The 18,492-nt window shown below is 48.4% G+C and overlaps 1 protein-coding gene across 2 annotated transcripts; it reads left to right on the top strand.

The window, feature by feature from the left end:
* The first annotated feature begins 5,946 nt into the window (after nucleotides 1-5,946).
* LOC136527812 (probable protein phosphatase 2C 54) lies at nucleotides 5,947-12,041 on the top strand. Of its 2 annotated transcripts, XM_066520656.1 has the most exons (4): nucleotides 5,947-6,467; nucleotides 7,850-8,047; nucleotides 8,598-8,809; nucleotides 11,166-12,041. In XM_066520656.1, the coding sequence occupies exons 1-4, from the start codon at nucleotides 6,381-6,383 to the stop codon at nucleotides 11,731-11,733; spliced, it is 1,065 nt and encodes a 354-aa protein (XP_066376753.1). In that variant the 5' UTR covers nucleotides 5,947-6,380; the 3' UTR covers nucleotides 11,734-12,041. The 2 variants fall into 2 exon arrangements, with proteins under 2 accessions (XP_066376753.1, XP_066376754.1); XM_066520657.1 differs by lacking the exon at nucleotides 7,850-8,047.
* The last annotated feature ends 6,451 nt before the right edge of the window (nucleotides 12,042-18,492 follow it).

The raw sequence follows: 18,492 nt of genomic DNA, 5'->3' as shown, positions 1-18,492 counted from the left end.
TTCACACTGGACACGTCTAGTGTGGCGACCGGACATGTCCAGTCGCACTCTACAGTTCAGTCCTGAGCCACATACCGGACGCGTCTGGTCGTCATACCGGATGTGTCCGGTCACTCTATGACCAACACGACTAACTCTTTTTCTTTATCAACTTCTTCTCCTTTGCAAATGTGCCAACACCACTGTGGGGGTATGGCCCCTAGTATCCACAAGACAAGACATGAGCCGCACCATCAGAGGTGGCCTAGCCCATAAGATCAAGGCATGCACGACGCTGCTCAGCGTGCACCGCAAGATATTGTATAGTACCAAATAGGCTACTTTTCTTGTAACCCTACCCCTCTAGAGTATATAAGAAGAGGCAGGGGTCTCCTAGTGGACATGATTGATACATCTTAATGCAATACATCAGAACACAGGATATAGGTATTATGTCATACTAACGGCTGAACCTGTCTAAATCTTGTGTCTTGGTGTTTGTATTACCATCTCGCTCACCTCTATGACAAATATACCATCATGGGATACTCCTTGGTGGACTGCCGAGCATCTTTTATCGACAGTTGGCGCGCTAGGTAGGGGCTGTGCATGCTATTTCCTTGTCGAACAAAATGCCTTTTTTCCGTAGGCTCTTCGTCCCTTCCGTAGCCCAACCAGATCTTCATGGTCGGATCCATCTCATGGGTCATCAACGCTAACGGAGTCGGAGAGCTCCTTGAGCTGGTGTAGATCGTTTCTGAGCTGACCACCCCCACACCTATAACTATAGATCTGATCTTGGAACCACTTCCAAGGTCACCTTCATCAACAACTCGCTGCCCGCTTCCTCGCTACTAGAGGAGGCAGATCAACAACGATGATCTGATCGTATCCATCGATCGAGGCAGTCTGAAGCTTGCCGATTGCCTCTCCATTGCCGAATTGGCTCTGGACACTCTGGTTCAGCGCCGACCACCCTCCGATCTAGATATATCAGAGGCTGCTCAGGAAATTCTAGGGGTTACGGCCCTACCTTTTGGGTTCACCAACGTCGCCACCACCTTCCAAGATGCCCTAAGGGGCAAATTCATCAACCAGGTTGAAGACGTCCATCCTCTTGCTGACCAGATAGCGCCATATGCCACTGACCAGACTTTCTGTCTAAAGCTAAGTCATGCTTTAATATTTTTCTAAATATTCTCTAATCTTTGTTAATCGCCATGATGTTTTTCCGAACTATTTTCTCCATGTTTGCTCTCCAAACAATTTTCCAAACCCCCAAACAGTACTGTTGATGCTCGGACGCCTCTAGAGATGGCCCTGTCTCTGGCTCCTCCCTACACATGCACGAGCGTCTGCCCTCTATGTTATGGGTGGTCGACAGCGGCTCCTTAGCGATGCTTGTTCCTCCTACACTGCACGGGCTCCGCGCTCCACGTTATGGTTAACTGGCTTGCTAGGGCTAGAGACTTAGTTACACACTAACTGTTTGGGCGGTTTATATTAAATACATCTTCACTCCAACTGATCGCCAAGCTACATACGCTATTTTTTCTCCAGAGTTCATATATTTTTACATCATGTACTACCTGTTCTATATGTTTGTATTGTAGGACCATCGTCTAGGTGATCGGATCACCTAGTGCTCAGACTTCACCATCGATCAACTGGTCGGACCGCTCGGATCATCGACTTCATCGTCGACCAATAGATCGGACTGTTCGCCGGTCATTTCTAGTCAATGCTCACTTCACCGCCGACCAATTGACTAGACTGTTTGTCGCTTGTGCTTCATCACCAGCTACGCTAGGGACTCCTCGGTGCTTGGTTTCTTCGTGCTCGAGGACTAAGTGGGCACACTTCACCGCACGAATGACGCCAGCTACACTGGGGACTCCTCGGTGCTCGGACATCGCCAGCGATGCCAGAGACTCCTCGCTCCTTGGTGCTTAGATATCGCCAGCTACGCTGGGGACTCCTCAGTGCTCGGACCTTGCCAGCTTCGCTAGGAACTCCTCGGTGCTTGGACGTCATCAGCTTCGCTGGGGACTCCTCGGTGCTCGAACATCACTAGCTTCGCCTAGGACTCCTCAGTACTCGAACATCGCTGCCTACACTAGGGACTCATCGGTGCTCAGACCTCGCTAGCTTCACTGGGGACTCCTCGATGCTCGGACATCGCTTGCTTCACCAGGGACTCCTCAGTGCTCGGACATCGCCGCCTACACTGGGGACTCCTCGGTGCTCAGTCATCGCTAGTGACGCCGGGGACTCCTCGCTCCTCGGTGCTCAGACATCACCAGTGACGCCGGGGACTCCTCCCTCCTCGGTGCTTGGACATCGCCAGCGATGCCAAGGACTCCTCACTCCTCGATGCTCGAACATCGCTAGTGACGTCAGGGACTCCTCCCTCCTCGGTGCTTGGACCTCGCCAGCGACGCCAGGGACTCCTCGCTCCTCGATGCTCGGACATCACCAGCGATGCTGGGGACTCCTCCCTCCTCGGTGCTCGGACATCACCAGCAACACCGGGGTCTCCTCTCTCCTCGATGCTCGGTCATCGCTAGCGACGCTAGGGACTCCTCGCTCCTCGGTGCTCGGTCATCGCCAGCGACGCTAGGGACTCCTCGCTCTTCGGTGCTCGAACATCGCCAGTGACACCAGGGACTCCTCGGTGCTCCCTTGGTGGTCAGATCTTGCTATGTCTCATCGGTGTGCTATCAAGCTGCTCCATATTGTTCGGATTAGGGTGCTGATCTTGGGCAACACATCTAGGGTCTTGATGCACGCATGTCGAATGACGTCGGCAAAGCTTTCAGACTTCTTTTTCTTTGACCCTACTATAAGATTCATTCTTCATCTTCCAGCAGGCTCGGGGACTAAGTGGGCACACTTCACCTTATAGTGAATGTGCTTGTTCTCATCTCGAGGCTACATCTGGAGACTGGCTGCCTGCTCAGCTGGTCTTCTACTTACTGACCCTAGCACCACGTGACTACATCACCTACTATCAGGCTCAGGGACTAGCTGTGGGGATATGGCCCCCGGTATCCACAAGACAAGACATGGGCCGCACCATCAGAGGTGGCTCAACCCATAAGATCAAGGCGTGCACGGCGCTGCTTGACGTGCACCGCAAGATATTATATAGTACCAAATAGGCTACTTTTTTGTAACCCTACTCCTCTAGAGTATATAAGGAGAGCCAGGGTCCCCTAGTGGACACGATCGATATATCTTAATGCAATATATCAGAACACAGGATGTAGGTATTACGTCATACTAAGGGCCAAACCTGTCTAAATCTTGTGTCTTGGTGTTTCTATTACCATCTCGCTCACCTCTACAACAAATCTACCATCGTGGGATACCCCTCGGTGGTCTGTCGAGCATCTTTTATCGACAACCACCAAGTGTACACCACCATGTGTATGTGTGTTAGCTTTTCACAAATATTTTCTAAAGGACTAGCCTCTCAACTTGCCACGCCACTCGATCCTAGCGACGATGCAAAGTTAAATCACTCGAGTGGCACTAGATGACCGATATGTAAACAAGTTTGCCCCTCTTGATAGTACGGCCATCTATCCTAAACCCGGTCATAAACTTCTCTACACATCTATGACCGGTGCAATAAAATGCCTTAGGTTATACCTTTGCATTGCACATTCCATTCCATCTCCTCCAATATCGATGCAACACATGCATCAACACAATCAATAATGATATGATCCACTTCATATCATCATGTGATCATATTAGTTCATCGATCTTGACTTCACTTGCTTTTCACCGTTGCCTTCATCCATCGACGTCATGTCTTGCTTAAGCTTCACCGTCACACGGTCCATCGCTCCAAAGCCTCCAACTTGCCTTTCACGCTTGCAACTGGTCCATCAAGTCAAGTCATATCTTGATCTTCTCCACCTTGATCACATGACTCAATGCCATGTCTCATTTGCAATAAGCTCCTTCATCATCACATGTGTGAGCTTTGCAACATCTCTAAGCTATTTTCACCTTCATAGCATATGTTGCTCACACATATGTACCTGTGGACTAATCACCTGTGTATCTCACAAAAACATAATTAGTCCACCTAGGTTGTCACTCAATTACCAAAAGCACACAAGAACCTTTGAGGAGTACTAGAAGATTTTCACTGTGCAAGGACCTAAGAATGAAAACTTTGTTCTCATAAAAATTATACGATGTTTGGTAATCATTTTAGTTTATGTATTGTTTGAACCAACTAATAAAACTTTTAAAAGCTCTAGGAGATCCAACGAAGTAACTTGTGACAAGGCTTTCATGATTTTCTAGTCTTACAACAATCCAAATTCATCTTTCTCAGACTTTTAGGGCACGTTTGCGACCCTGTACCTAGCCGGCCTGGCCCGCCCAACTTGTCCAGGCCTGAGCTGGCCTGCCCCGGTGGATGCAACTGCTCATGTTTGCGCTCTTGTACCAAATGAGCCCGGCCCGAGCGAGATTGTGTTTGCTTCCAGCCCAAATGGAGATATGGCTACTCTGCACTAACATTCTGGTAGGCTTACCACCATACCGTCAACTTTCCATCCTTATCGGCATTTCATCGAGCACCTGGCCTGCTCTACCACGGCCATGGCCGCCGGCAAGCTCGAGGCCATCACACGCGCTCGGCCAGGCCTCAGCACCACCTCGACGTCATCCCACCTCGACTTGCTCCGCCTCCAGTCTCGGTGCCGCGACGAAGGCATGCCTCGCCATCCTCCCGCCGCGGTGCCAAGACGCAGACCACGGTAGCACCACAAGCGACACGGGAAGCGAGCACCTCAAGCACGCGCGCATGTGCGCACCGTGCGGCAGGCCGCCACCTGATGCCCACCATTGGCGAGCCCCGCGATTGACGACGTAGCGGAGCGCGGCTCGGCGAGGGAGAGTGAGGTGGCGCGCATGGCGTTGCCCATGGCGTCCTCGACGGACACGATGAGCTTGAGGATGGCGCACCGCTCCATCCCCGACCGGCGGCGCGCGGCCTCGTCCTTCCCCGACTTGCGACGACGCGGCCCCGTGTCTTCCCAGACCAGGCGGGTAGATCTCACTGGGTCGTAGCGGATCCATGGAGGCGCTCTCCCTATGGTGGTGGACCTCACACGGACGAGGCTCCGGCGGCGGCACATCAGGCCCCACGCGGCGCGGCGCCGGCCTGGCATTGCCGGAGTTGACGATGGCCGCACTGCAGGGGCTGTCTTGCCCTCGCACCTGCCCGCGATGCTCACCAGGTCCAGCTCCGCCACGATCGCCGCCGACTCCACAAGGTCCAGCTGACCAGCTCCGGGGACGGATGGTCGGGACTCGGGACGGGGGGCTTGTGCAGACGACGTCCACGCGTTCGTGCATCGGTGATGAGGAAGAATGGCGACCTAGCCACAGCCACATGAGGTGAGCAGTCGTACACGCTCGAGAGGTGATTCCATCCTCGCGTGAGCGCTGCAGCGAGCCACGGGAGCGCTGCCACCAGCCCGGCCGTGGAGAAACGGCCATTTTCTTCGCTTCCCCAGAGCCAGGAGAGAAGACTTTTTGCATCAGATGGGTCAGGCTCACTTGGGGATGAAGGGCAGCAAACACGGGAAGTTGCAGCTGGAGGGTGCAGCCGGGCCGTCCGGCCACCCTCGCAAACGCGCCCTTACCCAATTGTGAATTTTGCTTAAAGATCGAACTGTTCTTAGAATCTATTAAAACTCAGTAGCCTATTCGGTTAGCTGGTTCGTATCGTTGCTGGTTCATAAAGAAGTACTGCTAGCTGATTTATGTGAGAGAAAAATATTATTTTAACTAGAAATTTACGATCATTTACGATAAGCCACGACCAAACGAACCGGCTGTAGGAAGATACTCTGGGCGAGAACTTTGAGTTGTGACATCCTAACACGTCAGATCTGACGCCTGTTCACCACGTGCCTTTCTTCCTCCTTGGCTCTTCACTCTGCTGCCAGACCGGAGCGCACCGCACCTCCGTTTCTCTCTCCTCTCCTCGCCAAGTCACAGTCGCCAGTGGCCACAGTCCCCACCCGACTGCCTCCATAAAAAAATCCGAGCTCCAACAAACAACCACCGCAATCTCCATCCCCTTGCCTTCCCCCACACACCATCTCCTTTTCACTGCAGGATTTCTTTCTTTCCCTACAGATATTCCCAAAGAATCTTCTGTGTTGCTCTCCTCCTCGGATTCCTCTTCCCCTCCTCGCCTCCCACTCCAATTATTCCTCTCCCTACTGACTTGCTTTGCTTCTCTGTTATCTCTGTCCTCTCCTCCCACCTCGTGTTTCTTCTTCCTACCAGCGGAGCGCCAGCTGCGCGCTGTGCCCCGTGCCTAGAGGAACGCCCGCCGTAGGCAGAGCTTTCCTGACGGCGGTGCCATGTGCCTGGAGGAGCCGGAGGACGCGGAAAGGCTTGGTTTTGGTGACGCAGGGGTCGAGGAGCCCGCTAAGTTTCCCTTGGCTCAGGTTCGTGTCGAATGCTCGGTGCAAAATTAAAAATTCGATTTTGGGTAGTTATTTTGTTGCGTATGTGGATGAAACTTTCGATGTATATCTGTGAATCTGGTATCCCTTTTCTGTCGGTTCGTTTGAGTGATTGATCCTGGTATAAAGGATGGATTCAAAAGGAAGCAATGATTGTCTTTGCTTCGAGTACACGCCTCTGTTCATCCATCTGTCTCTTTTTTTTTTTTTTGAAACAACCATCTGTCTCTTTTTTCCTCTGCAAGAATCTAGGCGATTTCGTGTTTAGTTGGCGCTAATGAAGGTGTAGATCACAAGGTGATTTGAACTGTTCAATAAGGCAGAGTTAGGTTTCTTGCATTGTATATTACTAGCTGGAATGTTCGGTAGCTGTTTCCTGGTGAACGGTGGCAGTTGTTATTTGCGGCTGGCCCACGCTTTTCACCATTTCTCAAGTTGCTTCGATTTTGTACTGTATACTGAATTTGTCAAACTGTCCGATCATTTGCTTGCTCATTCTGAGGTGCTGTGACAGAGAGGTACAACTAATTTCTGACTATAGTACGTAGCAAACAGGAAATGTCAGGATATTTGAAGGACAGCATATTTTTCCTGTATTTCTGACTGTAGCTGAAATTTCTTCAGAGTAGTACGTACTTGCCAACGGCACATGTACTTGATTTCTCTATCAAGACTGAAATGTAATGAAACAAAACGTGTTTTTTTCCGTGCTGATACCAGTTAAGTCATCATTTTCCTGAAGTGGTCCATGTGATTACTACTGATTTTGAAAGGCTTGCTACCCACATCGTGATAGAAACTGCTAGAATATTTCTTCCATGGCTTGTGAGCTACTGTAATTGGATTTTGGGTGTTGCTGTCATGGGTGGATTGTCCTTTTATAGACTGGTAATGTTGATTGCCAGCATTAATTTGTGCCAAGGAATAACCAAATAGTACTGAAGCTTGTAGGTTCAGATGTTTTTTATCAATTTACGAACTCAGGCTCTGCTTGTTGTATCATATTAGCCACTGATGCTCTTCATATCAAGGACAATTATTTCTAAAAAAATTTACTGTTCCAACTAAGGTGGAAACTAATTCATTAAAATAGATGAGTTAATGTCTCCTATAGCTTAATGTGCTTCTTTCTGACGGTAACTTCTGAATTTGTTTGAGTGCAAGCACCGAAGTAGAATTGATAGCCATTTGGATTTGGGTTTATGATTAATTGAAGTAATGAAGTTTCCTTATATTAGTATGTTCAATGCTACTTGCACTAACTTGACTTTGTGATTTCATGTAATTTAGATCAGCTTATCTATAGATTCACATTCAGTGCTTCCTGTATTGCATTCTTGTGCACTGATCCTGTTTACATGCAGATGGAGAGAGTTTGCGAAAACACAACTTCTGCTGATTTCAGGCAGAAGTTAAGCAATTTTGTTCCAGTAATCCGATCGGGGGATTGGTCCGATATTGGAGGTCGCCAATACATGGAAGATACCCACGTGTGCATTCCAGACCTTGCTAAGAACTTTGGCTTCCCATCGTTAGATAATGAAGTTGTTTCCTTATATGGGGTAAACACATGCCATCTTACCCACTTCTATTTTACCTTTCCTAGTTTGATAGACCAATCATATTGCCAAACACGCACATCAATAAGCAGTCTATGCTGATGGTAAATTCTGAGTACATCTAGAATACCCCATATAAAGAAGAGGACTTAATAACAAATTTGGTCCGCACTGCACCAGGCCACCAGCCTAGCAGTAGAACGTTGAGGTCACTCATCGAGTCAAGTATATCATATGTGTAGTTCATTGCAATATCAGAAGCTGAAAATAGGCTTATAGTTTTTTTTTTCTCCTTCCAGAAAATGAGTCTGCCTCTTTTGATGTATGCAGTTGTTTTCCTTGGTTAGTTATTTAAGTTCAATGGAACAAATTCATGTCTTAGTAAAGTTATTCTACATATGTACAGCTAGTAATATACAGATCTGTGCTCTCAGATAATTTCATTGAGTTGCACACTTGCTCATCTAGATAACCACGTTATCATTCTGCATGCACGATTCACAAAAACTTGATATTTCTCTTAGGTATCTATTTTCTCCATTTCAATAATCAGGTCTTTGATGGTCATGGTGGAAAAGATGCTGCCCATTTTGTTCGTGATAATTTACCAAGGGTGATTGTGGAAGATTCAGATTTCCCTCTTCAGCTTGAAAAGGTTGTGAGGAGGTCCTTTATGCAGATTGATTGCCAGTTTGCTGAGACATGCTCTCTCCATAGAGCAACATCCTCTGGCACAACTGCACTTACAGCAATGATTTTTGGAAGGTACTTTCCTGTCATAAGTATGATGATCCCCAGCTTTTCGTAGGATATTTAAGAGTTCTTTATTAATATCATGATCTGTATATGTATATAATCGGTTTCCTCAAATCCTTATTGTTCAATGTCTACCATATGGATTACATAAGAAATATTTTAGTGGACATCTGGTGAAAATGTATCAAGTATCTTTTAGAACTAAAGCTACAGTGTTCAATCATGTCTGTACAATATTTCATCTCATTTCAAGGGCATGTTTGGATACAAGGGCTAATTATTAGCTTAGCAGGAGGGCTAATAGGTTTTCTACTAGTTGTTAGCTAACTAGCTAGCTGGCTCTAGCTAATTTGGACTAATTTTTAGCCCCAACTAGTAACTAGCCCTAGTGATCCAAACAGGCCCTAAGTTTTGCCTTTTAATGTTGTATAGCGCTAGTACCATGGCTGTTCAGCAACTGTGCTGTACTAGATCTAGTCTTCAACGCGTCCTAATCTTTATTGCAAACATTTGAATGTTGACTTCTATTTATGCCAAGTAACACAATTCTAAATCAAATTGTAAAAAGAGTAAATTGCACCGCTGGTCCTTAAAGTATTGGACGGATTTCATCTGAGTCCCCAAACTACGAAATCGTACGTTGAGCTCCCTAATGTATTTAAGTGATCTCATCTATGTCCAAAATAGACCCGAGAAGGGTTAGAAGCTGACGTGGCCATCCATGTGGACGATTTAAGTACAAAACCCTAAGATGTGGCATGCGCGGCCAGGATCTTCCAGCCCAGTCACCACTAGGACGGCCCTGTCTTCCAGCTCCAGCTGCCGCCGGCCTGTGAGCTCACCAGGTGAGCGTGGGGGATGCGGGTCGCGCCATCGTATCGGGGGTAGGCGAGCGAGTGCACTGCCGGTCGTGCACGCCACCGCTGGCATGCAGGGGCGAGCGTGCAACCCGCAGGCCTTGCCGTCGCATCGGGGCAAGCGACCACGGGAGAGCGGTGGCAGCTTGGCCATGCGCCTGCCGCCTGCCGCTACCGCTGCGTCGCGCCGCCACACCACCGCCTGTTGCTGCTGCGTCACGCCGCCTCGCCCCTCCCTGTGATCTCTCTCTCGCTCTAGCGCCCGAATCCGCCGCCGCCCCCGCCATTACCAAGCACACAGCCGAGCTCCTGATCTTCGTCCACAGCTCACCTCCAGACTTGATTCCTCCTCCGTTGGGTTCGTAGAAGCACGACGAGGCCTCTACACCACTCCACAATGTCAATCCGAGCCGGCAACTCCACTCCTCGACCTCACCAGAGCTCCCAGACCGCCACCGTCCGCCCCACCACCTTGATTCCCTTCCCCGCTGCCTCCCCGCCGTCGAGATCGCCGCAGACGACTTCGCCATGGCCTCCTCTTCCTGCTCTACCGCTCGCCAGAGATCATCGTCCGCCGGAGTGCCATCCCGCCTTGACTCTAGCGAGGATGCCGCCAAAGAGCACCCCAGCGCGGCTACAGGGGAGGACGACTCCTCCTACCCCGCCTGATCCAAAACCGACGGTTCAGATCGCTTGTTGACCGACAGTCAACAAACACCTTCCCTCCAATCAGGATACGCCATGTCACCGCCGCCACCTCGGCAAGGTCAATTTCCAGTCATCGAGGTGGCGGTGCCTGGGTTAAATCATGTCCACATGGATGGCCACATCAGCTTCTAACCCTTATCGTGTCTATTTTGGACCTAGATGAGATTACTTAAATACATTAGGGAGCCAAAGTGCGATTTCGTAGTCTGGGGACCCAGATGAAATCCGCTCAATACTTTAAGGACCGGTCGTGCAATTTACTCTTATAAAAATTATCCAACGTAGGATGGTATGTGCTTACTCTTCTTTTTTGAAAAGTGTGCAAATATTTAGGCAAAGTAGTTAATATTAGGTGAGGTATTGTGAACCGGAAAAGATGATTTGACTTTTAGATACTCACCTGTTCGTATATAAATTGAACTGATTGTCCTCAACATAAATCACGGTTGAGCTCCAAAAAAAACACATAAATCACGGTTTGTTCTCCTTGAGAATCTTCAATCATTATTGCATCCATTTTATGAGAATTTGGGATTTGGAAGCTTAGAGGCCCATGGTTTAAACTTTAGACCATTGATGGATCCTCATATGTTGGTACAGGTTTGCAGCTTACCCAATATCTGCTACTTTCTTTTAGAATTTTTCAGATTTGTAATCTTGTTTTAGAATTGCCAAGGCACACACCATTTATGATGCGTCACTCTCTAACTTTATACTATATTTATACATTTAAATTTATTTGCACTTGTTATCTGTTGAACTTTTATGGCCAATGCTAAAAATTCGCATGATTCGTGCAGGTCTCTTCTGGTCGCTAATGCTGGTGATTGCAGGGCAGTTCTTTCCCGGTGTGGCACTGCAATTGAAATGTCCATGGACCACAGGCCTTGTAGCCTCAGTGAAAAATTGCGCATAGAATCGCTTGGTGGCTATGTGGATGATGGCTATCTGAATGGTCTGCTAGGAGTCACTAGAGCGCTTGGTGACTGGCATCTTGAGGGTATGAAAGAAGTTGGCGAGCCAGGAGGTCCCCTGAGTGCTGACCCAGAGCTCAAGATGATCACACTAACAAAGGACGATGAGTTCTTGATAATTGGCAGTGACGGAATCTGGGATGTCTTCTCAAATCAAAACTCCGTGGACTTTGCACGGAAGCGCCTCCAAGAGCACAACGATGTGAAATTATGCTGCAAGGAAATCGTTGAGGAGGCAATAAGGCGAGGGGCCACTGACAACTTAACTGCAGTGTTGGTCTCGTTCCACCCAGAGGCCCCTCCTCAGGTCAAAGTGGACCGTCCCGGTAGGGTGGCACGGAGCATATCAGCTGAAGGGCTCAATAGCCTCAGGATACTCCTGGGAAGGCAGTAACCGAATTCTTGTCACAATTAGGCTCTGTGTTGCATTGCTGAGTTGTAATTGTATGTAGTCATCTCGGCTCCTCATTGTTGTTAGTTGATACCCATTGCTGCGACACACGTTACGATTCTTGTTGGTAATTGAACCAACAAACTTGATATTATTCTTGTTGGTTATTGAACCAACAAATTTGAGCTCCATCTTGTGAGAGATTTTAAGCAGATGAAAGTAAATCTAGCAAAGAAGCTGTGAGTTCCTAGCTCACTGTGTAATGTTTGCCCCCTTTTTTGTAAATAAAAATGTCACTGCCTAGACTTGAAATTGATCTTGCGCCATGTAACAAATGATTCATTGACTGAAATGTGTCAAGACTGGGTCAAATTTCCTGTTCTTCTCACATGATTGTTCACTTGTGTGGTCTCACTCCCATGATACAAAAATTATGAAGCTGAACACAGTTGAGAACAATGTAAGCAAACTGGTTAGGTTGGGCAAACACCGATCGTTGTCGCCTGACTATTGTTGTCTGTTTGCAACAAGGTCAAAATAATGCCTTTTCGATATGCCAGTAAAATAATCGAATTTACTAGTTCGCTTGAACTTTATTGGAGGAATGCACGAACAAATATACGCACTCGTGTACATTTCTCTACAGACAAACACACAAGTTTCTAGGCCTCTAGGGGCAGATGTATGCCATACCTGAAACCAGGCAGAGTACTTGCCAAAATTATAATTCTCTTTGGTACTTTCAAGCATGGCATTAGCACCTAATCCAGGGGCCAGTGGCCTAAACAAGGACCATATTTTGGGCAGACATACCTCTGCAAAGGCCGGCACAGAGAACATAAACTATGGCCACATCTTGCATTGGTACTTCAGGTAACCCCTCTGCTGCAGACATGAGTACACCAATCACTGGATGGGGCCAGGGTAGTGTTCCAGAGCAAAGATGTATATATTCATCTCTGAGTCAAATGGTTCAGCTTCAAGCAACAAAGACCATAGCTCTTCAGTCTTCACTATTCCAACTGAGCTTCACTACTGAACTGTTCCAAGATCCTCACACAGAGTCACGGAGATAAGATGAAGAACTCCTTGCCGTTGGTGGTGGTTGTCATTGTTCTGTTCCTGGTGACGGCAAGGGTGCAGGGTATTCGGCTCGATGCAGAGAGCCATGAGGCATTCAACAACCAGATGGTTCATGTAAGTAACCGCTATTCGCAAGCGCATTTCATACATACCGTGCAGTGATTCTTTCTGCAGTTCCTAACTGTTGTGCATTCTTTGGTTATTTCAGAAACCTGGGGAGATGGGAGTGAGGTCCACTGACAATGAGCCATCTGGTGGTAAAATGGAGGAAAGCATTTCTGAAGAAAAAGATCGAGTTGGCCACGGTCTGCCAGAGATTCATGTCGATTACTATGGTCCAAGGGGTCATAAGCCTACACACCACTGAGCAAAATTTTCTTCTTCTGTTCAGTTTTTTTTTTGGGTCTATTTTTAGATGAACCCCCTTAAACCAGTGAGCGCGTCACTTGAGCCTGCCTACTCTAGCAGATAGTAATACCCAAGATTGTATTCCATTTATTGTCTCCCCCCCCCCCCCCCCCCCCCCCCCCTCCCCTCTTCTTTCATTTTGCTCCCTCTGAAGAGGGGAAGAGACAGAAACACCACTGATGTACTAACTTCTTGAAGGAAAAATCAATCAAGAAATAGCAAATTCCAGGATTACTAAAGAACTGCAGCTGGGTGTCCAGGTTCCAACTGTGGTATTACTAAGTTCACCAGGGGTAACTACTGTTACTCTCCAAGTGGATTTGGTTCACCAAGGACGTGTTTAGTTTAAGGAATAGGGCTTCTCATTCCTTATATTTTTGTTTGGTTCGAGGAATGAAATCTATTAGTCTGTTGCCACATAATCCCTCACAAGTTAGCTTAATAACGAGAAATGGATTTATCCTGATGCAATGACTCCATGATGGACCATTTCATTCTAGATAAGGTGATTCTTTAGACCAAACACTTCATAAGTTTACTTAGCAGTTTCATTAAATGCAAAAATATCCCACTTCTATATTGGGGCAAAAAGATAAAAGATACTGGTAGTTTTTGGCCTGCTTTATGGAGCAGAAGAATATGTGTGGCGTCCTGTACTTACTCCAACACTGTATGCGTAGATTCAGTTGATGGTGTCACGTATGGCTGAGCATTGCCGGATATGCTGCAGTGTTCCTCGCCAAAGTACATTCTATTAGTCTTCTTTATGTGTTAATGACAAGACATACTTTTCAAAGCTATTGACTGTAGCTAGTCATTAGCTCTTTGATAGTTGATGCTTGACATGCCAATTAGATGTGTACATAAAACCGGAAGATGAACCCCGTCTCACAAAAAAAAGGAAGATGAGAACCAAGCGGTTTTTGCAATGAAATTTATCGCACATCTCAATCATCCATCTCTTTGTTTCCCCAAGTGGGCACATATCTTGCGCAAATGCAACTCATGTTGCAAACAGGGCAAATACACCAAAGAATTCGTACTTCAAACAATTTTGAAACTTCGCACATACATATAGCTCATCCATATATATGTACTTTGTGGCAAAGATTAAAATATATCATGAAAATGACAAAGTTCAGGACAAATGTGGTACATGAAAAAATGGCTTTAAATCTCAACTTTGTAACAAAGTACACTAGATGAACTATGGATGTGCATGTGCTAAGTTTCAATTTTTTTGAAGGCCTGGGTCAAATGGTGTATTTGCTCCATCTGCACAAGATATGCACCCTTTGTTTCCCATGCCAGGATTGTGTGACCATAGATCGAACATACTACACCATAAGTTGCCTTACTTTAGATTCCATATCATTTCCTACTATTTTTATGCTTTGCTTACAAATAAACTAGACATTTATCACCTTTTGTATTTCACCATACTTTGTAGTCACCATCGAACCAAATATGATCTTCCGCCTTTGCACTAACTAGAGATGTAGTAGCATGTAGCTTATGTTCGTATAAACACTAAACTATATCATTTAGCCATTTATTTGAGCTAAATGGTCACTTAAATGGGATAATCAGCCGACTAAATGAACATATCTAGCCACGGCACATATAGCCATTAATTTTACAAACACCCAAATAGTGTGGACACCACGGTTTGAGGCTTAGTGGGGTGGAGTCATGCATTGACTTACCACCAATTTCATATCATGGTGTTTCATTCACCAGGGAGGGGCTAAAAGTTAGAGGGTATTTGTCAAGGACCAATACTAGGGTACCCGAAGAGGAGGAGCTAATAACCATCTACGTTGATTCATCCGAACAGACAAGAGCGCGACTACACCTCTTGCTGGGCTCTGCCTCATCCAACCACCGAGGCCATGGGCTCCGCCTCGTCCGACCCCCGAGGGTTGGCTCCGCCTCGGTGGACACTGAGACCGCGGGCTCCGCCTCACCCGACCCCCAAGGGTTGGCTCCACCTCGTCCGACCCCCGAGGGATGGCTCCACCTTCCCCGACGTCTGAGGGTTGGCTCCGCCTCGTCCGACCCCCGAGGTTGGCTCCGCCTCGTCCGACTCCCGAGGGTTGGCTCCGCCTCGCCCGACCCCCGAGGGCTAGCTCCGCCTCGCCCGACGTCTGAGGGCTGGCTCCGCCTCACCCGATGTCTGAGGGTTGCCTCCACCTCACCCAATGTATGAGGGCTGGTTCCGCCTCGCGCTGACGTCTGAGGACTGGGTCCGCCTCATCCGACGTCTGAGGGCTGGGTCCTCCTATCCCAACGTCTGAGGGCTAGCTCCACCTCGCCCGATCCCTCAGACACGGTTCCTAACGGAAGCTCACACCGCCGCCAACTACCCTAGGCCAGAAGGTACTACCCAAGGTCAAACTTCTGGCATCATGCAGGGAGCAGTCATGTTTCAGTACGACCCGTCCCCATGACATGTCATTCCAGGGGACTCACATTGCCCACAGTGACGGACGTGTAGTCACTATGTTGCCCACTCCCTGTACGCTGGTTCGCCGCACCGTCCATCGGGATGGAGCGTGATGTTATGACCCGCTAACAACGCTAGGGTATGGAGGTGTCAGCGGACAGGCGCCTGGCGTGGGGCTGTCCCTGTCGCTACCTGCCATGTCAGCAGGACCCGCACGGAGGAAGAGAAAGGCCGGCGACCCTAAAGGGCTTCTTTCGCCTCTCATTTTCCTTCTCTCTCCCACTTATAACCTGTGCTTTCCCTTGGCCTATAAAAGGGAAAGCAAGGTGTCCCACTAAGGGGCATCAATTCACCGTATCACACACCACACCGCATCACAGCAGAATCACTAGCATCGAACCTCAAACACATTGCTAAGCAGCGACCGAGCTCTCGACACCCATTCAATCTTTCCATCAGAGACTTAGGACATGTCCCTCTCTCACCTATTTGTAACCCCTACTATGAACTTTTTAGTGTTAGTAATATGAGCCACAGCCACAAACTAGATGTAGGGATATTTTACCCAAACTAGTATAAACCTTGTGTCTTCTTAGCACACCATCCGGGCCAGACGCACAATAACACAAATTTACTCGTTGGTATTTACTCGAAACACCGATAGTTTGCACGCTAGAAAGGGGCCTTTGCGCGTCCCGACATTAATATCAGGCCACTGATGGCTAGTCACGGCACTAGCTAGGTCCCGAGCGCAGACATGCGCTTTGGGGACCTGGACTTCATCATCACGGCGGAGGGAGAGCTGGCGCAAGCGCCTGTCGTCGTTCAACCCTTCCACTCCACCTGCCTCGACGCGATCACTGAGATGCTTGAGGAGCTGTGACTGCATGTGTTGGAGGCCCGCGCCCCCAAAAGCGGCTAGCTCCTCGACTTCAACTACGGGAGGTTGGAGCATCAGCTCGGCGTCTTCCTAGGGCCCCAACCGTCCTAGGAGGATCTATGCCACCTCACTTTCTCGCTCACCAACATCATGGCGCAACTTACCAGGGGAGAGCCGTTCTCCCCAGAATGCCTCATCCGGAGTGCCCCAACAGTGCTCCCGTTCGGTCTCCACAACGCCGTAGAGACCATTGGCCACCTTGTGGCGCAACGCATGATTCCATCCCCCGCTAACGATGAGTTCGTGGGGGTGATCGAACATGTCATGAAATCTTTCCACGACCTCCTTGTAGAGGATCTAGAGTCACCCTCTGGCTCTGACTCTAGTAGGGGGAGCCATCACCCTTCTCATGAATGCTTCATGACAGGTACCCCCAAGGGACACGTCAAAAGCATCCACGAGGAGGAGGCTACCCCGACAAATGACCTCGATGATGAGGCCAAGGAGGAGACAACAGCCCCACCTTGCATGCAGGTGGAGCAGCTGAGGGCCTGACACCGAGAGCTTGAGGAAGCATGACTCCAGCTCGAGCAGGAACGCACGGAGCTCGATCGAGAAATCGAGCGCCACAGAGACGGTGGGCGCACGCGCACCATGGCCTACGACGTGAACTGGAGGATCATCACCGATGGTGAAGCCCTCCCACATTTCACTCGGACAAGCCTGAACATCACTGCTGCGACAGCCTTCCTCTGTGGGCTTCTAGGGCCCATGATGCCCGAGAATCGTCGGGCCCACCATGAGATTCGCACGCTGCTCAAGCGTGCAGCGACGCAGCAGGCCAAGAGCTTGTTGTCTTAGTGACACGAGCTCAACGCTAGCCAATGCACGCCCTCATAGCACCCTGGCAGGGACGTGTCAGTGCACCAGGAGCCACAAGCGGTAGGCAGTGCACCGTGGTCCCAGTGCATCAACGTCTCAGCCGTAACCGAGACGCATGTGACACCCTCGATGCCCGCAGGCATACCCATGATGACCCGAGAGAGGGAGCTAGCCACGGCTATCACCCTCGTCGTGGCAGATGCTACAATAGTGGCGAGGACCGAAGCCTGAGCCCTGGCCTGCCGGGGCCTTAGGCCTTCGGTCGACACATCCTCAACGCTGCCTTCTCGCCAAGGTACCGGCCACCAACCAAAATCCTGAAGTACTCTAGGGAGACGAACCCTGGACTATGGCTCAAGAATTATCAGCTTGCCTGCCAAGCCGGTGGTGTGGATAATGATGATTTCATTATCCGCAACCTTCCATTGTTCTTGGCCAATTCGGCATGAACATGGTTGGAACACCTTTCGTCCAACAGAATCCAAAGTTGGGCGAACCTAAAGGAGATCTTCGTGGGGAACTTCCATGTAACACCCCAGGTGTTTGGCTTCCACATTTGCACTTGCATTTCATAAATGTGAGCATCATTCATCCATTCATGAGCTTAGATTGTATGAAACATGCTTTTGAAACATTGCAACATATTGTTATATTCCATGTGTGTATGCTTTAGGAAATGAATAGTGTGAAACACTCAAGTGCAACATGTGCAATTCACTTTTGAAACATGTCACATACTTTAGTGAAACAAGGATAGCTAGTACCATGCAACAAACTCATGAAACATATGAAACATGGCTTTGAAACAAAAGTAGCAATTCACTTATTTTTCCTTGTTTCAATGCATGTGATGCTTGATTTTGGTGTGATCAATGTGTGGTGTGGCTAATTATCCTCTTAAACAACTTAGCTACACTTAGAATGTCATTAGGAACAATGTTCATGTTGACCATAGGGTCTAATTATGCTTTCAAGTAATGGTTTGACTTGTGTTGGCCCCTAGAGCTCTTGTGTTTGACTGTTTAAAAAGTACAACTTAGAGTGTTTGCATGTCTGAGCAACC

This window comes from Miscanthus floridulus, chromosome 19, assembly GCF_019320115.1.
Source record: "Miscanthus floridulus cultivar M001 chromosome 19, ASM1932011v1, whole genome shotgun sequence".
Taxonomy (NCBI): domain Eukaryota; kingdom Viridiplantae; phylum Streptophyta; class Magnoliopsida; order Poales; family Poaceae; genus Miscanthus; species Miscanthus floridulus.
Note: the sequence above shows the minus strand (reverse complement) of the source record. Positions and strands in the feature narration are given on the sequence as shown.

What these genes read in the sequence shown, in the direction of transcription:
- LOC136527812 (XM_066520656.1), top strand. Translation starts at nt 6,381, where the DNA reads ATGTGCCTGGAGGAGCCGGAGGACGCGGAAAGGCTTGGTTTTGGTGAC. An exon ending in CTAAGTTTCCCTTGGCTCAG is followed by an intron (nt 6,468 to 7,849) that starts GTTCGTGTCGAA and finishes GTTTACATGCAG; the next exon opens with ATGGAGAGAGTTTGCGAAAA. An exon ending in AAGTTGTTTCCTTATATGGG is followed by an intron (nt 8,048 to 8,597) that starts GTAAACACATGC and finishes TTCAATAATCAG; the next exon opens with GTCTTTGATGGTCATGGTGG.